The sequence below is a fragment of the Arvicola amphibius genome, chromosome 10 (assembly GCF_903992535.2).
Source record: "Arvicola amphibius chromosome 10, mArvAmp1.2, whole genome shotgun sequence".
Taxonomy (NCBI): Eukaryota; Metazoa; Chordata; class Mammalia; order Rodentia; family Cricetidae; genus Arvicola; species Arvicola amphibius.
Window position 1 is genome coordinate 60,444,789 of NC_052056.1, and position 26,958 is coordinate 60,471,746.

At 41.0% G+C, this 26,958-nt stretch overlaps 1 protein-coding gene across 1 annotated transcript in view; it reads right to left on the minus strand.

Moving 5' to 3' along the window:
- Positions 1-26,958, minus strand: part of Znf148 (zinc finger protein 148) — a 123,187-nt gene that overhangs the window by 15,629 nt on the left and 80,600 nt on the right. Inside the window, 2 exon segments of the mRNA XM_038345488.1 lie at positions 17,854-17,937; positions 19,176-19,299. Coding sequence (XP_038201416.1) covers positions 17,854-17,937; positions 19,176-19,299 — 208 coding nt within the window.

Sequence of the window (26,958 nt, forward strand, 5' to 3'; positions counted from 1 at the left end):
ATGTTGTTGTTTGGGGAGCTTATGAAATCTTTAGGCAGTATGGAGAAGTACATCACTGGGGTGGGTTTTGAGGGTTTATTCAGCGATCTCCAACCTTCCTAATGCTGCAATTCTTTTTTTTTTTTTAAAGATTTATTTATTTATTATGTATAAAACATTCTGCCTCGATGTATGCCAGCACGCCAGAGGAGGGCGCCAGATCTCAGTACAGGTGGTTGTGAGCCACCATGTGGTTGCTGGGAATTGAACTCAGGACCTCCAGAAGAGCAGCCAGTGCTCTTAACCTCTGAGCCATCTCTCCAGCCCCAATGCTGCAACTCTTTAAGACAGTTCCTCATGATGTGGTGACCCAGCTGTAAAATATTTTGTTGCCACTTCCTAACTGTAACTTACTACTGCTATAAATAGTATAAGTAACAGATATGCAGGCTATCTGGCATGTGATCCCCTTATGTGGGTCACAACCCACATGTTGAGAACCACTACCTTAGGCACTTAAGTATGTTCTTACTCAGATGCTGAGCAACACATGAACACAACTGTGATGACATACTGTTCCCCCCCCCCCCATCTCTCTTACAAGTCTCTTACAAGCCTTGCTATATTGTACAGTCTGGCTTCCAACTCTCAACCTCTGGAGTGCTGGGATTACAACTGTGTGCCACCAAACCAAGCTCTACACTTGATTTTTCTATCAGCCAAGCTATATACTAAGTATATACACGAGTACAAGCCCCTAATAAGCTTATTAACACTAAATAACTTCCTAACTGTAATTTTGCTACTGTTATGAACTGTAATGTAAATATCTGATGTGCCAACCACTACAGGATGAGAACCTCTAGTTTACAGCTTCGAGACACTTTCAGCTCACTTTCTGTTTCCTCGTCTGGCTGCCTGCTGCTATGCCTCCACTCTTACTACGAACTCTCTCAGGAACCATAAGCATCTTCCCTAAGTTTCTTTTGGTCATGGTATTTCACTGCAGTAACAGAAACTAGTGCACCTCCTCTCAAAAAAACAAAACAAAAAGACCACACCCCCCCCACAAGAGTGCTGAGCTGCCTACTGCGGCATCTACTGCAGAGGAGTCTTTCTCCTTCAAAGCACATAAAGAGAGCGAGTCAGTTTAAATCTAGACTACGTTATTACAAGTCCAAGATTACAGTTTTCCAAAGTGCGTCATTCCTTGCTATTTCTATATTACTCTCATTTTTTCTTTTAAACTTTCAGACATCCAAAGCTTACTGTGGCTGATAAATTATCACACAGCTGTATTAGTATGTACCCACCTCATTTTGCATATGCACACACAGCTATTCCACAGGGCAGCTGGTTCTCCCTTCAAATGTATAGGCCAGCTATCAGCAAGCTCTTTTACACACTAAGCCATCTAACTAGACAGACTCTCGTTGTTTCTATTCTTATTCTTAGAGCCTGGCTCCTCTATAGCCTGCACCTTGTCTCCCTCTTTTTCACTCTATAGTCTCTGGTCAGTGATTAGCAAGCCACTTTAGCCTGGCAGTGGTGGCACAAGCCTTTAATCCCAGCACTTGGGAGGCAGAGGCAGGCGGAGCTCTGAGTTCGAGGCCAGCCTGGTCTACAGAGCAAGTTCCAGGACAGCGAGGGCTGAATAGTGAACCCTGTCTGAGGGAGGGAGAGAGATAGGGAGGACTTTAGAGTTTTTTCCTTATTGTTCTTCTGCTTACATATTAATGACTTCCAATTTTTTAAGTGTGTTTTTGTGTGTGCATGTCTCTGCATGTGTATGAGTTTCTATGACTTTTTTTATTTTCCCCATTTGTTTTATTTTAATTTGCCTTTTTGTTTTCAAGAGACAAAAAGGTCAGGCATGATGGTGTACAACTTTAATCCCAGCACAGGGGAGACAGAGAAAGGCAGATCTCTGTGAGTTTGAGGCCAGCCTGGTCTACATAAAGACCCTGTCTCAAAGGGAGGGTGAGTTGAATAGGTGGTGAGGGAAGGGAACATCGGAGAAATGGGGGAGGGAAAACTGTGATCAGAATACACTATATGAAAAAAAAAAACTATTTAGTGATTTATAACAGTATTTGGAAACAAGAGAGCTCAACAGTATTAAAATGGCACACCTAGAACTTGACAGAACTGTTTCTACCGGAGCAAGTGTTCATGATTCGCTACTGACTTTCAGATTAGTCAACATGAACGCAGCTCTTTAACTGAGATCACAATGTCACTTCACACACAATGTGGTAACTACTTTATTGTAAGTATAGCATAAATCTTTATACAATTACAAAATGGTCATAGTCAAATATTTTTCAATGACAATTTTCAATTCAATTGGTTTCATCTTTGTATTTATTCACATATTGTTTTTAGATGGAGTCTTGCACTGTGGCTCTGGCTAAAATATGACGTGCAGGCCACACTAACCTCAAACTTGCAGTGATTCTCCAGCCTCAGCCTCTGAAATGCTCAGATTTCAGAAATGTGCCACCATGTCTGGCCAATTTAAATTCTTTTCAATTCTTCAGCTGGATTTCAACAGATAGATAGATTAGATAGATAGATATTAACCATATTTCTAGAAAATATATGCTATTTAAATGTAAGTGATTTTTTGTTTGTCTGTTTATTTCCCAAGACAGGGTTTCTCTGTAGCTTTGGAGCCTGTCCTGGAACTAGCTTTTGTAGACCAGGCTGGTATTGAACTCACAGAGATCCGCCTGCCTCTGTCTCCCAAGTGCTAGTATTAAAGGCGTGCACCACCACCACCTGGCTTATATGTAAGTCTGTATTACATACTATATATAAAATAATATAAGGAGCTTTTATTTGTTTTGCAGAGGGAGATACGCTTGGATTTCATTTTTGTTGTGTGGGTGAGGCAGTTAAAGGGGTGAAAACAGGGTGCTGCCCCGTGCTCTTGCCTGATCTGTAGGGCTGCTCTTCTGGTGTGGCTGTGGTCTAATAACACGAAAGCCTACACTTGTGGTTTTGCCAGGTTAAGACAAGGGCTGGCGTGGGCCCGGCACTGGGCAGGCTGACCGACTGCTAGAGGTCCCTAGGACATTCTGCCCAGTGTCAGGGGATTTCAGCACTAAGGCCATGACTGTGACGTGGACTGCCCAAAGAAAAGGCAGGCAGAGCAGAGAGACCTGGGAGGTGAGTCACAGTCTCTGTGGGGCAGAAGAACACTCTGCAGAAACTGCTGTTAGTTCAGAGCCCAGGCAGCGCTAGTACAGTCTTAGTGGTCATGAGCAGGCCCTGGGGAAGAGCGAGTGCCGTACTTTGAGGCTAGTACACTTCAAAGGCCTCATACTCAGGCATGGGTGGCGGAGACAGAGAAACTAAACCACCTAACTTACTGGTTTGTGAGATAAGTAATAAAACTTACCTTTTCTTACATGTTCTAATTGTAATAGGAAGAAAAACAAAATCTAGCGTCTATCAGTGTAGACTAACATTTCTATATAGTTCAGAAAATATAGTAACGTAAATTCATCTTTTTTATATCACAGTAAGAAATACAAATGGTATTTTATGAAATATTAATGGTAAATGATGTTAATGCTACATTATCCAAGAAAAGACTGAATAAAGTCTTTCCCATCAATCTATGGTAGAAAAGGCACTAATTACGCAATTGATCATCTCAAAACTCAACAGTAAGAAAATAATCCAATTTTCTTTAATGAGTGAGAGAATCAAACATGTCACTCTTACTACATCAGTGCAGGTAAGAACACGAAAAGATGTTCAACCTTTTAGGTCCATAGGAAAATTCAAATAAAGAGCACTGGCTGCTGTTGTGTAGAACCTGAGTCTGAGTCCCAGAACCGCCAAAGTGGTTCACAACCATCTGTAACTCTAATCTCAAGGGATCCATTGCTCTATTCTGGTCTCCACTCGAACCAGGTGAGCATCACATGAAGTACTGACATATTTGCAAGTGAAACACCCATACACAGAAAACTACACAAACTTAATTTTTAAATTAAAATACCACAATAATACAAAGTACAAATTTGCTAGAATGGCCAAAACACATAGGACAATGCCAAGGATGCAGATCAACTGGTACATGGTGGTACACACCTGTAATCTTAGCTCTAGGCAAGATGAGCTTAAAGCCAGCTTGGGCTACACAGTGAGACTCTATCTCAAAAACAAATAAGCAAAGCAGAACAAATCAAAAACTCATCAGTTACTATAAAAATGTAAAATGGCAATTATTTTCAAATAGTAGTTTCTTATAAGATCAAATGTCCTTCTGCTGTATAGACCAGTTATTCCACTACAAGGCATTTCTCAAAAATCAAACACATGTTCACCAAAAAGCTTTATGTAAATTTCTAAAATATTTACTTTATTTCATGTGCATGAATGCATGTTTACCTATGTACTATGTGCCTACCTGATACTTATGGAAGTCAAAAAAGGGCATCAGATCTCCTGAAACTGGTGTTACAGATGGCTGTGAGCCACCATGTGGGTGCTGGGAACTGACCCTGGGTCCTCTGCAAGGGCAACAAGTGGTCCTAGCCACTGGGCCGTCTCTGCAGCTAGAGTTGGAAACAACTCTAAATATGCTCAACAAGTGCTCATATCCATAAAATGGAAAGCAACAAAAAGGAACAAATTATTATCATCAAAAACACAAGAGAGTCTCAAATTTACTATGCTAAGAAAAGTCAGATTTAGGGCTACACACCATACATTTTCATTTAAATCCAGAGGTAAATCCAACGAGACAGAAAATGTACTACCATCAAATATGATAGAAGAACTTGACAGAGCTTCTCCATCAATATACAGTGTGTTTACAAAGATGGATGTGTTCTTCAAAATATGGACAACTAACACTAAAAGTAGCAACACTGTCTGATATGCAAATCTTGTTAACTTTGAATTCAACATATATTCTCCCCTAAAATTAAAATAGCTCTCTATTGGCTGGGTGGTGACACACACCTTTGATTCTAACACTCAGGAGGCAAAGGCAGGAGGATCTCTGAATTCAAGGCCAGCCTGGTCTACAGATCAAGTTCCAAAACAGCAAGGACTAAACAGAGAAACCCTGTCTCAAAAATCCAAATAAATGAATAATAAAAAAGCTATGTATAACAATAACTAAGCTCCTTCTATCCATATCTATACAATCACTGAAAAGCCTCAAGTGATTTGTAAAACACAATAAATCTTCCCAAACTCTACTTCCCCATCACTCCTGCTTCTTTCACTCACTACTTATTAGATGTCATTAAGTCTCTGCCTCCACAGAACCTGTAACATGGAGATTCTATCTCCTTTTGCCACCCTGATTTGCAAACTTTTATGATCTTTACCTACTCTCAATTGTTATCATTCAAAAGAAGTTCATCTTCCAACAAAAGAATTCCAACATATGGATGAAAACATTTAGTGTTACAGTAAGTATGCAATCAACCAAGAGTGAGGAAGCAGAAATACTGGGGTTTTATAGAAAGGAGAAAGTTTGAAAACCTTTTTAAGAGAAAAAGCCAATAACCCTTTCCTTTGAAAGAACTATGTACAGCTAGACATGTAGCACCAGCCTTTAATCTCAGCACCTGGGAGGCAGAGGCAGGCAAATCTCTGTTGAGTTTGAATGAGTTCCATGATAGCTAGATCTAGATAGTAAAACCCTGTCACAATACAATACAATACAATACAATACAATACAATACAATACAATACAATACAATACAATACAATACATTAAAAGTTTTGATGCGTTTAAAAAAATAAAACCACATTATAAATATGGCTTTAAGGGTCATACACTCTCTGTCCCAACTACCCAGCTCTGTTGCATCTGCCTGGTGAAGAAGACACAAGACAACACATAACGAAAGCACAGCTCTGCTCGTTACAGTAGCAGACGGTGAGATGGCCACTGACTGAACACAGATCCATCCCAGATGAGTGAACCACGAAAAACATTCACAGTGGGATTCAGACCCCAGCGCTAAATCCTCACTCCTGGGGCCAGTGAGATGGCTGAGTAGACAAATGATTGCTGCCAAGCCCGACAACCAGAATTTGACACTCATGATAGAAAGAACTAACTCACAGAAGTGTCCTCTGACCTCTACACATGAGCTGTAGCAAGCGCATACTGCTCTTGTCCTCTTACAAATAAGTAAAAAACATAAAAACAGGCCGGGCGGTGGTGGCGCACGCCTTTAATCCCAGCACTCGGGAGGCAGAGGCAGGCGGATCTCTGAGTTCGAGGCCAGCCTGGTCTACAAGAGCTAGCTCCAGGACAGGCTCTAGAAACTACAGGGAACCCTGTCTCGAAAACCAAAAAAGAATAAAAAAATAAAAAAATAAAAACAAAATACCAGTAAAGTAAATCGACCCTAATTTGGCATAGTTTTTTAATTCCAAGTCAAATGAACAGAAAACATGATTATATTTAATTAAAATTAAAGTTCAGTCAAATAAATACTATGAACAAGAGAGGTGGTAGTGGGAGAGAGACTAAGAAGACAGCTCTTGGGAGCAGAGCACAGGGTCATGAGTTCAATCCCTGGACCCTAGGCACACAATAGAATGTCTTATAAAGACAAGAACGGGCTGTTCTTCCAGAGGACCCACCCAGGTTCAAGTCACAGCACCCACATGTGGGCTCATAACCATCTATTACTCCAGTTCCAGATAATCTGGTGCCCTCTTCTGGCCTCCTCAGTAACCAGGCCTGCAAGTAGTAAAAAGATATATATTCAGGCAAAAATACTAATATACATAAAAAGATAATAAAAACATTTAAAAAGGGCAATGGACATGGATACAAGCAAGGGAGTAGCTCTGATAAATGACAGAATTTAGATGAAGACAGTGAAGACTTATGAAAAATGATGAAGAGGGGCTATAATTAGCTTCAGCTGTCAATCTGACACACTTGGGAAAAGGGAACCGCTTCCAGATTGGCTTGTGGTGCATTTCCTTAATTGCTAATTGGTATGGAAGGACTCAGTCCACTATGGGTAGTGCCAAACCTTGGCAGTGAGCTCTTTAAGAAAGGCATCTGAGCAGTCAGGAGGGGCAAGTGGAAAGCAGCTTTCCGCCACGGCCTGGGCTTCAGAGCCTGCTGCCGGGAGCTTCCCTCAGGCACAGCACTTTACCTACAACACACAGGCTATTTGCCTTCCGGATTGTCCAAGTGTCTAATCCCAGCAATAGAACAGCAAACTGGAACACAGATGGTTACTAGAGAGTCAGGTACTGCTGTGAAGGGCCTGACCGCAATGTTTCCTGGGATGATAGTGGAAGCACTTGAAACTCAGGAAAGGAAAAGCCATCGAGGGATCAGAACTCTGTGGGCTGTTCTCTGGGAGCTCAGAAGACTTCTAAAAGGCAGGCAAAGAAGGCTTGGCTTTTGCCCTTTAGAGGGAAGCAAAAGTTATCAGGTCATTTGTTCAATTTTGAATAACGAACCCAGTTTTCTAGTCAGATGGGGCTGAAGAATCAGAAGAGAGCAGCATCACTGAAATAAAACCTGTATCTCGCTGCAACAGTGGATGCAGGTCAGCTGTAGCCAGCTGTGAGTAATAGGAGAGAAGCAGCACTGCAGCAAAGTCTTCTGGGAAAGTATTCCTCGAGGCTTAATACAGAAGCTCTAGTCCAGATGGTCCACACGGGACCAAAGCAGAGTATCACGTGCATTTTGGTTCTGACTGCATGAAAGTCACAGTATTGAAGGGTCCCTGGAAAAGCTGCAGCTTGGTATCATGCAGCATGGTCAGAAGAAAAGCCAAGAAGTCACTGGTGAAGGTGCAGCCTCAGTAAATGTCAGAACCATGGGATAACCAACTACAACAGCAGCAGGAGTGGAGCCCACCTAACAAGCTATGTATGCTGAAGACGGCACAACCGCAGAGGTGGGACTCTCTGGGGTCGAGAAGACCATGAGAAAGTCCCAAATGTCAGACGCCATTTACATTTGGATTTTGGTTTTGCTTTGATATGAATTTAACTGTGTCACAGTTCTTCCCTCCTAGAATTAGAAAATGTATCATAGAATGTCGCTGTTAGCTTCAGTTCTCCATGTGACAAACTCAGACAAGGGAACCTCAACTGAGGGACTGTTTGCATCACACAGGCTTGTGAGCATGTCTGTAGGGCATTTTATTAATTGCTAATTTATGTAGAAAGCCCAGTCCACTGTGGATGGTTTCACTGCTGGACAGGTAGACAAAAGCTGTTTAAGGGAGAGGAATTAGGAAGCCAAGAGGAGCAAGCCAGTAAGCAACGTTTTTCCTTCATGGTCTCTGCTTCAGTTCCTGCCTTGAGTTTGTGCCTTGGCTTCCCTTGATGGTAGACTGTAATTTATATGCTAAAAAATAAGCCCGTTTCCTCACCCAAGCTGCTTTTGGTCAGTGTTTTATCACAGCAACAAAAAAATTAGAAAAGAAGCAGTCACTGAATTGTAGGTCCCAGTAGAGAAAAGGACTCTTAAAGCCCAAGTACTACCGTGTGGGCAAACATGACAGGACAGAGTGCCAGCAAGTGGGAAACACAGACAGTGGAGTTAGCAACCTTCAGTGTAAGGAGGTACCATGAGTGCAACCAAATAAATGACAGGGGCCTGACGTAGGGGAGCATACCTTTAATGCCCCAACATTTCTGAGCTAGAAGCAGGTGCATCTCTTGAGCTCAAATGTCAGCCTTGTCTACAGTTTCAGGCCAGCTGGAAGTACACAGTGAGATGCTGTCTCAATAAAATATGAACGAATGAATGAACAAACGAATGAATGAATGTAGACAAGAGTATCAACAAAGCAGAGGCCTAAGAACCGAGAGAAGAAGAAGAGAACTGAGAGAGCATATTTTTCCCATAAAGACTGGACAAATAGATTAGATTTGCTGATCCAAGGAGTAATCAAAGATACTGCATGCATAATGTCAAGACTGAGGACCTGAATTCAATTCCTATAATCCACATGGTAGAAGGAGAGAACCCACTTATGAGGGCTGCTGCCCTCTAAACCTCCATGGTATACACACACACACACGCACACACATGTATAAAAAAATAAACGTAAAAAAAAAACCCTCCCACTAAAGCTTTATCACTTCCAAAACATCAAAGTGCTCGCTATACAGTAGGAAAGTCAGGATCACAGCCAGTGATAGCTAAGTCACCAGAGCAAATAAATCTCATTGCTTTCATTCCTGCAAGTGTTCCACAGGCAGTACTCACAGATAACACAATGAAAAGCCCAAATTTAAATAGTTCCCATTGCCCAAGCTTTGTATTAGTACACCAAACACTTTTCTCTGCTCTATGTAGACATTTTCCCCACTGTCAGTTATAACAAAACTTGGTATACTCGCTTCAGGTTAGACCGACATTTTGAAAATCTTAAAAGAAAAAAAAAGCCTTAATGAGATTCAACTCAATACAGCATTCACTCACTTAAAGTATGTGACTGTATTTAAAAATATTCTTGCCTACGTTCCAGAGGCTGAGTCTTCAGGCACTGAAGCTCAGCACTGACTTCTTGCAGAAAGACCACCAGCAAGCCTGGCACAATGTAAGATGTCTTGGTGTTTGCCCTCAGGTTCTGAGCACAGCTCCCAAAGTCCTTATGTCTTCCGGACTGGCTGTAATCATTCACTATCTTTTGTCCCTGAATCCTGACAGAGTGCCTGAAATCTCTCCAACTTCCTCAAGGATGGAAGTGGAAGTCTTTTGTTACTGAAGCAGAGCTCTTAAGTCCCTGGGAATTTCCTGGGCCAGAAAAGCCGCTTTTGTTTTGCTGAGTTGACTCTTGGTGGGGACCCTCGACAGCTTCAAGGTGAAGCTGTGCGTCAAAAAGATGAGGTCTTCACCAATCAGCCTTCGATTTTCATCATACTTTCCCCAACCTCTCCTTAGAAGCCCTCACATGCATAACACTGAGAGCGCCTCTAGTGATCAATGCACCGAGGAGAGTGTGTACTCCACCTCTGGACCCTTCCAGACTCATACCACATCTTTCTGCTCATCCATATCCTTTACAGCAAAGTAGTGAATACAAGTAAAGGGCTTTTCTAAGTTCTATGAATTATAAAACTGAAGTATAGAGTCACGGGAGCCTTCAGTTTACTTAAAATGACACCTGAAGAGAGGGTGGTTTTGTTCAGGCCCCTTTGTGGAACTGCATTCCAGATCAAGTGCTGGCAGAACTGCATCCAATTACAGGGCTCAAATGGTGTCCTAGGAGTTAGAAAACTGGTTGTTGAAGTATGGGTATGAGGAACCATTTTTTCTTTTTTGGTGGTGCTAGGTACTAACCCTAAGATCAAGCTTCTGCTAGACAAATACCGCACCGTTACTGAGCTATACCAGCAGCCCCATCCCACACATCTGGTGTCTGAAGCATCACTAGACAGAAACAGATGATAATAACCGGTGTCACCTACTGACTTATCAAGAGCTAAGGAAAACCATTAACTCCTTGGCTGTTTTCATTGTTAGCGCTGGGGACCACGGTCAGGCCGTGCCCACTGCTAACTTTCCATGCTGGATTTCACAGGAAAGTCAGTTTAAAAGATAGCTTGCTGTCACGAGGTGGGTGGGGGTTTGGAAATCAATGCCCTTCTAGACTTAGACTTCACTTTTTCGGATTAAACTGCTAGTTCACCCATGTTGTTCTTCCTTTTCAGTGCTGTTCATGGCCATTTCACTTACCTCTGAACAGGACTTTCAGGCAAAAGGGAATGAAAGCTAAACTCTCGCCAAAAATAAATACAAGGGCAAAACAAATAAGATATTTTTCAAACACTCAAATGTGGGCTGAAATGGTGAAATTAAAGTATTTTTAGAAAATAACAGAAACTTGGCAAAGATAATACGCAAAGACTGTCAAAGAATTCAGAACAGTAGGAATAACCTTGCAGGAACTCTCATTTACTCAATGATGCTATGCTCTCTTCTTCACCAGGATTATGTACAAATTAGACAATGTAAATTTTTTGGTCAAAAAAAAAAATCAAAACACATGAGTTTTAAGGCTAAGTGTTATTATAAAAACTTCACTGACAAACAGGAAGTCTCTGTCAGCCAATCTAAACATCTACAAATCTATTTAGGTCATGAATGCTGATGACTTGCTTAATCCAGGCTTTGATACAGTAAAACAATAGCTATGAGAAAGGTAACTTCAAATATGTTAGTCTGAGAGGTCTCCAAACATCTGCGCTCAAGGGGGAGAAGCGCATATCATACCGACACTGGTCTTTAGAGCTGCTGTGGTCAAAATTGTACCGACACTGGTCTCTAGAGCTGCTGTGGTCAAAATTGTACCGACACTGGTCTCTAGAGCTGCTGTGGTCAGAGTCGTACTGACAGACGCTGGTCTCTAGGACTGCTGCTGTGGTCAGAAGTGACTACAAAACACGTGCTATTTATTGAATCTGAGAAATTTGCACAACTTTTGTTTCTGAAAATGGGGGCTTTCAATACCACTCAAACATGGCAAAGATCTAAGCTCCCAGAAATATCACTTCCTTTCCTGTTTTGCTATAATGCTGTGGTTTCTAAGCCTTTTCTAATTTTCAAACTGAGGCAATATTACACCTCTGAGGTTTAGCAACATTGTCTTATTGTTTTGAAAGAAATATTTCTGTGTGTCTAAAGATAAATACGGTTAACTCATTTCCAATTATCTGAATAAATTACAAGGAAAATCTTAAATATTAAAATCTCATGTTAGTTACAAACAACAAAATACCCCCATAGCATCATAATTTCCACTGTTCTTCTAACATAGCAATTCAATGCTCCATGCTTTATAACACAGAAGAAAACCAATACTTAATAACCTAACATCAAGATTAGCCAATATAATTCTAAAATCAATTCTTATCTTCTCATCTCTCCTCTACCCACTAATCATTTACACCCTTTCTCCATCCTGTCTGCCTCCATTCACTCCATCCTGGATACAATCTGCTCCACAGACTTCATTTTAGGCAAGCACACCCAATTACCCATAGGCTATAAGCCAGATGCAGGAGTGCCAGTGTTCTTGAATGAACAAAAATAAGCCTTTATTGTTAGAAGCAAAAGGTGCCAATTCAAATTTTCCTTTGAGCTTGATGTACCCTTTCAATAGCAACTGGTTAACAGCATGAACTCAGAAGAGCTGGCTGATGTCATTAACCAGCTGCATATATTAGAGCAAATGACTAATATTGTCTTAAAACTTAGGTTTCTTTATTTGTAAAACAGGAATACCCTGTTCTGTTGCTGAGGACTGCTTTGAGGATAGGATGAGATAACGTCTCCAACACAGCAAAACTGTGGGCTACTGGGTTCATTTTCCTATACCCCATAAACCCGGGTATGCTAGCACGTTTCCAAGACCAGGACTCTACAGGTGGAGGCAGGAAGATCAGAATTTTAAGGTCCTCATTGACTACATGGTGCATATGAGGCCTGTATAGGCTACACGAGACACTTGGTTGGAGTGGGTGCTGCTTGGTGTAGGTTTGTGTGTGGGAAGCCTGCTAGGTACTAATGTGGGATTTACCTCTGTAGGCTGTGATTAGCATTAATGAACAAAGAAAACTGCTGTGGGCCTATTGATAGGGCAGAACTTAGGTAGGTGGCAAAACTAAATGGAATGCTGGGAGGAAGAAGGAAGAATGGGAGAGACGCCATGGAGCCTCCAGAGACTTTGCTGGTACACCACGGCCTTGTGGTGATATACAGATTAAGAGAAATGGGTTAAATTAAGATGTAAGTTAATGGGCCAAGCAGTGATTTAATTAATTCAGTTTCTGGTGTGATTATTCCGATTCGGGTAGCCGGGATGAATAAACAGCCTTCCTCCTACAAGGTACTGTTAGAACTGCGGTGCACATGGACAGGACAGGCAGGTGATGGGATCAGACTACCAAGGGCATCGTTAGAAAGTGTGCGCACAGCCCAAGCTAACCTAAGGCTTACTTCTTAAGCTGCTCCCTAGGCTTGGGTGTCGTACCTGTTTCTCCCAAGCCACAGGTGAGTTCCGTTATTCTGTTTTTGTTACAGGGTCTCACATAGCCCAGCTACTTACCACGTTTGTTAATATATCATCGTCAAAGAAGTGGATCAACATTTTCCAATGTTTCTTAAATATTTTTGTTTGTTTTGTTTATAAACAGGATCTTCAGACTGGCCTTGAACTTACTGTAGAGTTAAGGATGGCTTTGAATTCCTGCTTCTGACTCCACCTCCCAAGTGATAGGATCAGAGGTGTGTCATCACATCTACTTACTGTATTCATTAAAAAAATATGTGCAAGAAGACCCCAATTTTTAAATTTTATATTGCATTTAATCTTTATTTATTTATTTATTTATTTATTTATTGGGGGTGGGCCAATACACCACAGCAAATGTGTGGTCAGAGGACAACCTGTAGAAAATCAGTTCCCCACCCCCCCACCGCCCACACAGACACCATGTAGGTCCCAGGGACAGAACACTGTGAGGCTTGGCTCACAGTAGCTGCCTTAACCCACTCGAGCCAGCTCACCAGCCCCGGAAATAACAAATCTAGTCAATAAAGATAATTCTCAATAATTAGACTTTTTTTCAAAAATTTTGTAATTTGGAGGGGGGGGTACTTATATAAACAGACATGGCTTCATTCAATTTTACTGAAATAAACTGCTGCCACTATAAAAGGTAGCCATAGTTTGCTAAAACTGAGTATCAGAAGAGATATTCTGTAACTTACTAAAGAAATTTAGAAAATATTAAAAAATTATACGTAAGATTCCTACTTCCCTATCCCTCCTCTCCATGGGGAGCAGACCTGGACTGTCTTGAGAAGACACAGTCGTCACACACTTTCCCACCCTGTTCTACATTCTGTGTGAAGCAAAGGAAAAGGAACCTCACAAAAAGTAAGCCAGCAGGGACAGGACAGTGGCAGTATCGTGGAAGCATATACCCAAGCAGGTGTTCCAAATCACCAAGGAAACTCATATCATAAGCTTTCAGGGTCCTAGTCTAGAAGGACCAAAATTTCTGGGATTAGTTTCTAGATGACAAGTATTTTCCCCTTGCTGAACAGACAAGCCCAGTATTAGGAATAGGCTTAAGTGATAACCAGTCCAGGGCAGGTTAAAATGTTTGAAATAGAAAAGCAAATCCAGCTATAGTCTTGGCTTTTAAGAGTCCCAGAAAATATCAAAGTGTTTGTCAAATCAGCCAAGCCAGTAACATTTTTATTCATTTGCAAATGGAGAAATGGGAGAGAACGGGAAGGCAGTGAGGGAATAGGAGGAACAATGTAAGGAGGGCTACCAGGATGAGACCGATGCTTCAGAACCAGACTTGGTGGCACATGCCTTTAATTCCAGCACTCTGGAGGCAGAGGTAAGTGAATCTTTGAGTTCAAGTCCAGTCTGGTCTACAAAACACAAACTGAGTTCCAGGACAGCCAGGGCTACACAGAGAAACCCTGTCTCCACAAATAAACTGAGGGTTCACCACACTGCACACCTCACACCAGCTGACCTAGGTAACTCATTCCTTGTTCACAGTTGAAAATCACATAAGCAGATGTCATAGTTTTTGTAAACTTGAAACCAAACCTAAAACATAACTGGTGAGAGGAATATCACCTGAGGACCCACCTCCATTAAACTGGCCTGTGGGCACTTCCTTGATTGCTGACTGAGCTGGAGGGTTTTAGCCCACTGTGGGCCGTGCCACCTTGGGCAGGTGTGGGCTGTATAAAAAAGTGGCTGAACAAGCCAGAGGAAACAAGCCAGTAAACATCATTCCTTCATGATCTCTGCATCAGTTCCTGACTCCAGGTTTCTGTCTTAAGTTACTGGCCTAACCTCCCTTGATGAGGGCCTGTAACCTATAAAGTTAAATAAACTTATTCCTCCCCAAGTCACTTTTGGTCGTGGTGTTTATTACAGCCAACAGAAAGCAGAGTACAACATTAGAGCAGAAAGTATTTTTCTATGTATTCCAAAATAGGCAATTTGATCTGAAGACACAAGTTTTTCTGTCTTTAAGTGTTCTTAAAACATTTAAACTAACTAAAGAAGGAAATTGATTCCCCTTGTTATTAATTCCTGATAGGAAATGTGATGGGGGACTGGCAAAGGGAAAGATATGGAACAAAGTGGAGTCTTCAGAAGAAACTTCTGGAGCTGGAGAGATGGCTCAGTGGGTGTTTTGCAGGGCAAGCCTGGAATCCTGAGTTCAGACTACCCAAACCACACAAAAGCCAGATGCAGCAGTGCACTCCTGTAATCCCTGTCCTCCTACCGCAAGACGGGAGGGGGAACAATAGCCTGGAACACAAAGCACAGCAGCAGAAATAAAAGAGAGCTGCCTAAAAACAAGATGGAACGCAAGAAAGCAACTCTGGAAAGTTGTAATCTAATGTCTAGGTATGTACTGTGGAGAGAGATGGGGATGAGGGAGGGAGGGACAGAAAGGGAGGGAGGGAGGGAGGGAGGAGAGGGAGAGAGAAGGAGGGAGGGAGAGCTCTGAGCAGGAATCCTAGAGACTCTGCCTTGCCTTGATTCCTCTGGAGTTCTTATGTTCAATCTAAGCTGTTTTTGTAACATGAGGACTCTGGCCTTCGGTTTCCATCCTTTCAGATGTTACTAAGCATACAGAGAAGCTAAGTCATAACTGGCTGAGGACAGGAAGAAAAACTCAAAAAGCCCAAAGCTGTATTTCTATTTCCTGGCTCATTTTGCTAAGTGATTGCGTCTTGGTCTCTAGTGACAGAGCCCGAGCTGTAGTCTGGGCAACATCATTACTAGACTGTAGGAAGTTAAGGAAGTCCCCAGCTTCTCTTCACGTCCCAATACATTTCTGACTGACAAAATGGGGATACTAATACCCCTGCCTTTCAAAATTCATGTGAGGACTAAATGATAGCACCTGGTATTTAGTAAATTCTCAATAAACTACTCATCATACTCAAATCCCAAAATCCCACCCCCAGCATAGTATAGGCGTTTTCAATCAGTAAGTCTGACTTAGTTGTAATAGTCAATGTAACACACTTTAGAATGATCTGGTTGGTCTGTGAGCGTGTCTGTGGGGGAACTGTCTTAATTACAGTAACTGCTGTGATAAGACCCAGCCTAAAGTGAGGAGCTCCGTCCGTGAGGATCCTAGAGAAGAGTGTGAACCAGCATGCATGCACTCGTTCTCTCGCTGCCTTGTCTTGCCTAGGAAGGCTGCAGCCTGGAACTGTAAGCTAGAATAAATGGTTTTCCCTGCGTTGTTCTGTCAGGAATAAAACTAGGACAGGACAGAGCTACTACATACAAGACTGTGACTAGGGCCTTAAAGAGTTCACCGCTATGAATGTGTCAAGTGACATAAGATAAGCATGTCTCATTTTTCAGATTCCATTCATCCATTCATTCATACACACAGATTTTTAACTTGGCCCCAGTGGCTTTTCTAAGGCTTTCCCTGAGTAACTCAAGAAACCTACAACAGTTAATTATGTTATGCTTATTTATATGTCTCTTATTTCCAAAACAAAAGAAAACAGAAGGCCCTTCCATACAGTCTATGTATAACTAGTACCTGAAAAACATTGGAGGATCAATCACTAGTTGAATGAATAAATCATCAAAATCTAACAAACACATAAAAATATTTAAGTACTTTCACTTTTTATCCGATGGTTTTATTATTGCATTGAAATTTCAATTTAACTATTAAGTCACATAAAAATCTTCACACTTTCTTTACTGTATATATGAAAGTGATAAATGTTACTTAGTGATATACAAAACAGTATTTTAAAGAGTAGAACATCCAACCAGGCAGCATGGTGGCTCACTGATAATACAGTACTCAGGAGGCTGAGGCATAAGGACAGACTTGAGATCCAGGCCATTTTAGACACAGAGCGAGACCTTGTCTCAAAATGAAACTACAAATGCAGACAGACATGCTGCACCGCTGGCACTGTGTTGAGCACAACAGCCACTTCAGGCTTCTTTCTGGTGGCAATAGAGATGCAGGGAACTTGACAATGAAGGCTGTTTCTACTGGGCAGAGTGTGTCAAAGGACCCCAGTTCACAAATTCTGCATGCACTATGAAAATACATCTAAATAACACTGGGGCAGGTACTTAGCTGAGTAGTATCCAGAGAAATCTAAAGAACTGAATCTTTTCACTGTTAGCGTATGTTCATCATCATTCTCAATTCCACTGAAATATGAAACTCTACAGACATACCAACTATGCGCTGTGCACGCTCTCCCTAGTCCCCCAAAAACTTTTAATCAATTTCAAAGAAACATCTTTTACAATGCTTAGGGATATCAAAGGAGAAAAGCCAACAGTCTACCAAATCAAGTCACTTATTAAAACTTGGTTTTACATTCATTTAAAAAATACACTTGCTTTAAAATAAGACTTAAAATTTTAACACGTAAACTAAAAGTGATCTTCCAAAATACTTGTCTGTAAATCATTAACACTGATGGAGACACTGGCAGTTGTCACTTTCTTGACAGAGTAAGCCATATAAAGGGCGAAATACAGTGTTCCAAACCATTCAACTGTCCATAAACTAATTGGTGTGAGTGATAATTTTACTTAGCTCAAGAAACAGTTATTTCAGGAACATTTCCTCCTCTATATGTAATTTATGTATTATGAACTATTTCAAAGGAATTCATTGGGACAGAACATTGAAGCCTAGATAACAATACTGCTTTACCAAGAAGAGAAAAGGGGCAGCCGAAATTTATGGTTTTTAAGCAAAAAGAATGACTAGGGTGGTAAAGGCCATGAGCCTTATTGGGCACCTTCCCTCCCTCCGTCTGATGTGATGCCAACGATCTTAGGAGGACGCAGCACTCACCGGTATGGATCTTCTCGTGTCTCTGAAGCAGGTACTTCTGAATGAAACGCATGTCACACTGACTACATTGAACGGTTTTTTCGCCTTAAAATAATTTGACATCCATACATTAGTTAATGAATAAAACAACATTTTAAGTCACTACTTCTGAGGATAAGTCTTAGAAGCCCAATTTTGGAATATTCTAAAACACCCAAAGATTTAAAAAAAAACAAAACAAACAAACATTTTTCATTAACAGTTCTATTTTTTCGCTCAAAAATTTCCTATAGGATTTAAAATTTTACATTCCATAATCATAAAAAATAAACATGAATAATATCCTTCTAATAAAAAAGAGAGAATCTAATAAAAAAGAAAATGAAAGGTATACACAAGTTAAGAAAGCACTCTCTAGGACACCCCAGGTGTTGGCGTTATCTCCTCTTCCTTATCTGAGTCATGCCTGCCCTGTTCTCTGGGACTGACCATCCCTTTCCGCCCTTTTACCTATTTTCTTCACAGAGTTCACAAGTGTATAAACACCCTTGAGAGAAAACCCATGCTGGGAAACACTCCCTCTCTGCTGGAGCCCGGCTTCATTTCAGAGTGCTGGTAGTCTGTTCCACCAGGAAGCCTTGCTTCAATGCTGCAATGATCCTTGACAACCTCCCACCACACCTTACAAGGGAAGTCTCAAGTCTCAAATGCCTTCCCATCCACTGTGGCCAGACCTTTACAGAGGTGATTCCTAGTGTTCACTCCACAGAACCTTCCCCACACCCTCTGTCCTCTGAGGGCATGGCAGTCCCAACAGCCTCCTTGCATCTCCTTTTCTTTGGCTTCTGGCCATCACCGCACTGTCTTGGTCCTTCTACTCTCCCTCACTGCCCTCTCTCTACCCAAGTCATCTAACATTTCCAGCAGCTTCTTCAAAGGTGTGTGTGTAATCAATCTTCAGTTCTATTTTCAACAATTTCACAATTTTTAACTTCAACTTTCGTTAGCTATCATTTCTAATATCTGATTTCCTGTGCTGGTCATACACCTGGCACAGAAAGAGGGTGACAGGTTCTTAGTACATTCTTACGCAGTTTCTCTAGTTAAATAGAGTGCTTTAAGCAAAATAAGTACCCAATTAAGACTATTAAATGTATGTATGTATATATATGCTAATTATCTTCTCATTTTAAATCTTTCTTGCTTTCCTCCTGATAGTCTGTCTATAAATTCTGATTGACAATGCCAAGTTAGCTAGGTTCTTAATACTGGATGATATTTATAGGAAGATTAAAAATAACAATAATAATTTTAATGGTCACAAGCCCATTTTTGTTCAATACCTGTATGAATGAAGACATGTCTCTGTAAGTGATAGTTCGTTCTAAAGGCAGCATTGCAGTGCTCACAAACGTGAGATTTAGGGGTTTTCAAACCAAGTGATCCATCCTCATTTATTGTAAGGATCTAGTTTAAAAAAAAGGCAAAAACAAAAGAAAGTTTTTTAAAATGTAAATAAATACTACGTTTTTAAAAGGACAGTATAAGCAATGGTCATTGGAGCTTGTAAATTCTTCAGAAATAATCTGGAAAAGATTAGAATAGTGGCACCTTTAATGCAGGAAAGTACTGTGTACTTAGATTGGGTAAAGGCAGTATAAACCCTGAAGCACTCTGACACCTCCGTGGTCATGCTGATGGCCACCAGAGCCCGAGTGTTCCCGTAAGGGGCTGCTAGAATGAGCACAGTTTGATTTTCAATTTCAAATTTCTCTGGTATGCAGAGAGAAAAGTCAGGTATCAATCAATTACTGAGAATAACTAAAGCACAGAAAACCAATACAACTTAATTCTATGTGACTGTAAATAGAGAAATTCTATCTACTTGAATAAAATAAACATCAAGATTTGTTCAACAGAAAAAGGTTCAGAACCCCATAGCATAATTTTTTTATACAAAGGACACTATCTAGAGAAACAGCATCTAGCCATATTATCTATCTAAATATATAGTGTCCATGTGTATATATGAATATACATTTATTTGTATATATCTAATAACTACATATTAAAAAGGATGATGAACTGAGCACATAAAATAATGGATACACTGTACTGACTTAAAACATTTTGAGTCAGGTAAGAGTTTACCTGTTATTTTTTCTTATTTTTTAAAAACAAGAAAATGAAGTTTCCCAGTACTTTGTCTCATCTAGCACCTCTAAGGTACTGTAGAGCTAGCATTGCTGAACATGTCCTAAAATACTCATCAAATAAACCAGTGGGAAGACAGGAGAAAAGAAACCAGCTTACCATCCTGAGTATCTTGCAATTAAGAACACTGTGAGTATGGGCTAGACAGTTAACCAGTAAAAGCTCACCTTCAATCTCGTGAATTCTACCTTACCAACAACTTACTCAGCGTGAGCATTTTATCTGTTAGGCACACAGCAGAGTGATAAAAAAAAAAGTGATTCCTTTTATCATTACTGAGGAGAGAGGAAAGGTGGCAGAATATGATGTGAAGAAGCATAGAAAACTAAAAGAGAACGTCAGATGTCGTGGAGATCAGGAGCCTGAAGCAGGAGGACAGAGAGTCCAAGGGCTACAGAGCAAGAACTTAAGGACAAAAAGAGGGAAAGACAGGACCAGATCAGGAGGCATGAGCCAGAGCTGGGAGACACCTCTGAAGGTGAAGGCCTACAGAAAGTAAGCTAAGATTGGTGGTGCACTAACCAGCACTCAGAATGCCGATGTGAGTGGATCTCTCTGAGTCCAAGGCCAGCCTGGTCTTCACAGAGAGTTCCAGAACATCCAGGGCTAGGTAGAGGGACCCATGTTACAACTCAACACTTCACCTCTAACACACGGATGGGAGGGAGGAAGGCAGGGAGGGAGGGAGGCAGGCAACAGATTGTCTAACATAGGAAAGAGAGATCTGGACAGCATCTTAAGAAAATACAAAGGATTTGCATTTTCCTGATCACTACGGAGGTTGAGCATGACCTTAAGTGTCTTTTGGCCATTTGAACTTCTTCTGTTGAGAATTCTCTGTTCAGTTCAGTGCCCCATTTTTTAATTGGGTTAATTAGAGTCTTAATGTCTAGTTTCTTGAGTTCTTTATATATTTTGGAGATCAGACCTTTGTCTGATGTGGGGTTGGTGAAAATCTTCTCCCAGTCAGTGGATTGCCTTTTTGTCTTAATGACAGTGTCCTTTGCTTTACAGAAGCTTCTCAGTTTCAGGAGGTCCCATTTATTCAATGTTGCTCTTATTGTCTGTGCTACTGGGGTTCTACGTAGGAAGTGGTCTCCTGTGCCCATGTGTTGTAGACTACTTCCCACTTTCTCTTCTATCAGATTCAGTGTGGTCAGATTAATATTGAGGTCTTTAATCTATTTGGCCTTGAGTTTTGTGCATGGTGATAGAAATGGATCTATTGAGACGGGAGAAGGGAAGGATGGGGAGAGCTTGAGGGAATAGGATGGTTGGGATGGAGGAGGGTTGGATATGGGAGCAGAGTAGTAGATACCTTAATTAAGGGAGCCATTTTAGGGTTAGCAAGAGACTTGACTCTAGAGGGGTTCCCAGGTCTCCAAGGAGATGTCCCCAGATTGTTCCTTGGGCAACAGAGGAGAGGGTGCTTGAACTGGTCTTGTCCTATAGCCACACTGATGAATATCTTGCATATCACCATAGAACCTTCATCTGGCGATGGATGGAGATAGAGACAGAGACCCACATTGGAGCACTGGACTGAGCTCCCAAGGTCCAAATGAGGAGCAGAAGGAGGGAGAACATGAGCAAAGAAGTCAGGACCGCGAGGGGTGCGCCCACCCACTGAGATGGTGGGACTGATCTAATGGGAGATCACCAAGGCCAGTTGGAATGGGACTGACGGAGCATGTGATCAAACTGGACTCTCTGAATGTGGCTGACTGAGAAGCCAAGGACAATGGCACTGGGTTTTGATTCTACTGTATGGACGAGCTTTGTGGGAGCCTTGTCTGTTTGGATGCTCACCTTCCTGGACCTGGGGGAGCGGGGAGGACCTTGGACTTCCCATAGGGTAGAGAACCCTGACTGTTCTTTGGCCTGGAGAGCGAAGGGACGGGGGAGTAGGGGAAGGGGAGGGAAGTGGGAGGAGGTAGAAATTTTTAATAAATATAAATATATATACATATATATATATTTGTATACACACACACAGATAAGGAATAAATGCATAACACCCCCCCCCCCCAAAAAAAGAAAAAGAAAATACAAAGGACTGTGGAAACTGACTAGGGCCTACAAACACACAACTATGATCCCTTCTTCAACCTAGAAAAGAGAAATAGTAAAGGAAAAATGACTTTAGAGTCATCTTTAGAGTATTTTTTTACTTTAAATTCAGGAAGACAGTTCAGCCTATACTACATGCAAATCAATGATAATTAGTATGCAAATTATACAGGGTATTTGGGTTCTGGGCAAATTGCCAACATGGTCAACAATGCTTCAAGTCTATGCACCCAACACATAGAAGGGACACATTTGGCAGGAGACTGGAAGTGGGTGTTACAGCTTCCTGAACAGACAGTGAGAATAAAGGTCTGATCTCTGGCCAGTCAGGTTTCAATTTTTTCTCAGTTCTTCTAAGTCACATAATAATAAGGTAAATTAACATTGTACAAAAAGAAAATACACAAACCCTCTTAAAATAGGATTCAAATTATGCAAAAAATGATGCTAAGTATTACATATAATAAATAAGATGATAATACCAGGCTTTCTGCTTTTCACATAGGTTGATAAAAATAAGATCTGAGTGCCAAAAGCCATGGCAGTTCAATGACTTTCTACAGGCTTCTACAGGGAAGAAAAGGTCTTGTAGGCAGAACTCTGGCCTATGCTGCATTCTGTGAAGCGATGGAACCCTTTATGGACAGTTAGGAGTTCTGGGTAATTATTTTCGGCACTGGAAGTCATCAAGCTATCTTCATTCAAGTCTTAATTCAAGGTAGAATTATACAGATGAAACAGATACCACTACTATTATGGCAAACACACTAAAACCAATCCAGCATGTTTATAAGTATCAAATTCTCAGACATTTTAAATTTAATTTTCTTTTCCTTTGTGAGGCCAGTGTAACACATATTTTTGCTTACAGGGTCAGAGTAAAATCCACCTTCCCACAAACAAACCTCAATGGCTTTTCCTACTGTTTGAAATGTATCCGCACGAACTTGCCTGTTTCATTCACTGCTATAATCCCAATGTCCAAACGTGGAGTTTGGGGCACAGTGGATTCTGCACCTATCACTGACAGAGTTAGCTGTCTGCTACCCATATCAAATAGCCCTCACAACTTAACACTTCATTCTTTAAACAAAAAGTTTTCTAAAAATGTACTTGTCCATCTAGTGGCCTTCAGATCATCCACTGACTAGGTACCATAGAAAGGAGAGCATTCCAAGACAAAGGGACAGCACACTAATTCTACACTTGACTTATCCTTTTAGTAAAAATTTTATTTATTTATTTATGTATTTTATGAATGAGTGCTCTATCTGCATGTATGCAAGCATGCCAGAAGAGGGTACCAGACCCCATTATGGGTGGCTGTAAGCTACCGTGTGGTTGCTGGGAATTGAACTCAGGTTCTCCACAGTCAATGCTCTTAACTGCTGTGCCATCTCTCTAGCCGATTTGGCTCATTCTTGTTTATACCCTTTCAGGATCTTTTAAAGTTGTGATCCAATGATTTGAGACATTTACCCTAAAGATTAGCTGCCTTGCTTGCTATTAGTAGCAAAAAATATTTTTGCTTTGCTTTCCCGCCACTTGACATATGATCACCACGACAGCAGAAGAAGCTGGAGGTTAATGTTTTAATTCCTAGGACGTAGGAGACAGTAGTTTTTAGTTTTGGTTGGGGATCCTGTTTTGCTGGCATGTTCAGAGTCCCAAGCTTGGAGTTAGAGGTGTGCTCCTTCAAGCTCGACTCTCGGAGCAGCAGCTTGAGCTTCCTCCTGTCGCCAGCACTCCAGAACAATCCGTGCTTTACACAGACGGAGCAAGTCAGGCTCTCCGCTCGCCACAAGAACAAATTAGCAGTAATCTAAATCCACCAACTCTCGTGAATTTCATATTTGTCTAAAAGAGTTAAAGTAAGTCCAGCCGGGCGGTGGTGGCGCATGCCTTTAATCCCAGCACTCGGGAGGCAGAGGCAGGCGGATCTCTGTGAGTTCCAGACCAGCCTGGTCTACAAGAGCTAGTTCCAGGCAGGCTCTAAAAAAGCTGCAGAGAAACCTTGTCTCGAAAAACCAAAAAAAGAAAAAAAAAGGAAAAAAAAAAAAAGAGTTAAAGTAAGATTTTACAGGAAAAAACCTGTTTGGTATCCTATGAAATTTCCTAGCTATTCTGTGTCCCTAATCTCATGGTTCACCATTTATTTTTATTTTGAAACAAATTATTTCTAGCTAGAACCACATATACTTATTTATGTATTTATTACATACACGCACATGGAGAGTGGGAGGGGGTCTTAGGAGTGAGGAGGGCTCTCTTAGTAATACACCAATTTTTAACCAAGCAAAGGTCTAAACTCTGCTTATTCAACTGAGAGACTTCACTCTGGGATCAATCACACTCCTCCATGATAAAAGGTTCTTCTCAAAAGACAAACATGGCTTTCACATTGTATGTGCATACCACTAAAATCATCCATTCATATTTTTTAATCTAATGAATATAGACTTTATGAACCTTTCAACATTAACTGACATCAGTGCTTAAGCCATTCAAACCCAAGAGAACTAGAAATGATCTAAACCAATGGTTCTCCACTTGTGGGTCACAACTCCTTTGGGGTTAAAAGACCCTTTTGCAGGGGTTGCATATCAGAAATCCTGCATATTAGAAATTTGCATTACAATCATTAACAGTAGCAAAATTACAGTTATGAAGTAGCAAGGAAATTTTATAGTTGGGGGTCACCACAACATGAGGAACTGTATTAAGAGGTCACAGCATTAGAAAGGTTGAGAACCACTGATTTAAACCTCACCAATTATGAGAGGTTTTACTTACAACTGAGGGTGTGAAAGAGACTTTCAAGATTTTTTTTCCTGCCAGGCGGTGGTGGCCCAAGCCTTTAAGCCCAGCACTCAGGAGGCAGAGGTAGGTGGATCTCTGAGTTCAAGGCCAGCCTGATCTACAGAGTGAGTACCAGGGCTATACCAAGAAGCCCTGTCTTGAAACCCCCTGCCAAAAAGAATTTTCTTCCTTCTCTGAAACAATGGCAGAGTAAAAGTCATCTGATTATACTGGTCAGAGCTAGTCCCTCACATCCAGTCTCCTTCTTCAGGATTTTATTGTCTAGACACCACATTTTACTTATTAGCAAATTTCATTTTCAAATAGTAAGCTTTACCAGTGTCAGAATATGAAACTCACTATGTCATAAGAATGGACTTTGACTCATATTCGTCAAACTGGACTTGGGGGTTTAGAAGGCTTGTGTATTGGGAGGGTGTCAGTTTGCTCCGTCCACCATATGGGTCCTGACAGTCACCTCATCTCACTGACCACTGCTCTCAGAAAAGTCCCTCATTTCCCAAGAGCAAACAAGCAGGCCATAGTCTCTAAAAGATGGGCTCTTCTCACTATCAGAATCTTCTTAATGGTTCACCTCTATGGAAAACAATTTCTCCACAATGCAGTCACTCTTTGGGGAAAACCAGATTAATGGATTACTAGTATGCTACTTTTCTAATTTTCTTCCTTCATTTTCTTATTAGCATTATGTTTGCCTTCCTATTTTCATTTCTAGTCTCAGTTAATCTTCAAAGATAGTTCTTCCAAAAACCAACGGGACATGGAAAAGAGCGTTTTCAGATGGGTTTAATCCCAGCACTTGGGAGGAAGAGGCAGGTGGATCTTTGTGCGTTCAAGGCTAGCCTGGTTTACAGAGTGAGTTCTAAGACAGCTAGAATTACACAGAGAAACCCTGTTTCAAAAAAACAAAATAATAATAAATACTTTTTTCTCATTTAACAATCATTGTCTTAAATCTTTTTGATCCCCAAATCTCAACTCTCTTCCCAGACCAATGGTATGTACGAAACAGCTGGGAGATGGCCATACAGCTCATAATCCATGTATGTAACATGTATGTAACATGTATGTAACATGCCATCCTTCAGGTCAGCATCGCTCCAATCAGTTTCTACTCAGACCTCCTCAAGGGCTCTAAAAACAACCCACTTCCTTTCCTTAGCTCTTGTCAAGAGACTGCGCACTCAAATTATTTGTTAAATGAAAAGGAGAAATACAACAGAATAGATGTAATTAAAATCATGCTGCTTTTCTTAGTTGATTACTAAAGGGTTTGAAAAGCCTAGCAATTGTCTATACTACCTGATTACAAGAATATTAAATTTTATTAAAAAGCTTCATAGAATTCATGAATGTTAAGGAACTAATAACAAAATTCTTTTGAGCTGGAAAACGTCTCATAAAGGTAATAAAAGTCAATGGCAATAGCAAAGTCTAATGGCAATACTTCATTTATCAAGATTTAAGAGTCTTCAGCTTACATGTACATCATAATCACCTAACATTCTTTTCATGTATATATACATACGTCCTCACTCCTGCAACACCCCCCCGCCCCCCGCAAGTAAGAATCTTCACAGATGGAGCCTAGATGTCTGTACCTGGAAAATGTACCACAGGCAAGCAACAGAGCCTGGGAGGTGGGGTGTTCAACCACTGACACAATACACTGAGACTGGGTTACACTGACAGACTCCACAGGCTTCTAACAACTCTAGCTATCTGTGATACAGAACAATGGCAGATTTAAAGGGGCAAAACAAAATGATGCTGAGTAGCCCACAGATTCAGCAATGTAACAATGAGTAGCCTGTCCTTAAGGAATGAGACAGTGAAGCAAGCAGAAGCACTTCCAAAGTCCAATGCTTAAGTCTCCATCGTGAGGGGAAGAACAGTCTCCTCACACAGCTCTTTCACTATGTATGTGATTTCAAAGGTTTATTTACATCAGCACTGAGACACCAGAGGGTGATTTTTGATTAAATGTACTTCAGCAGTAGGGCACCTATCTGGCATGCATGA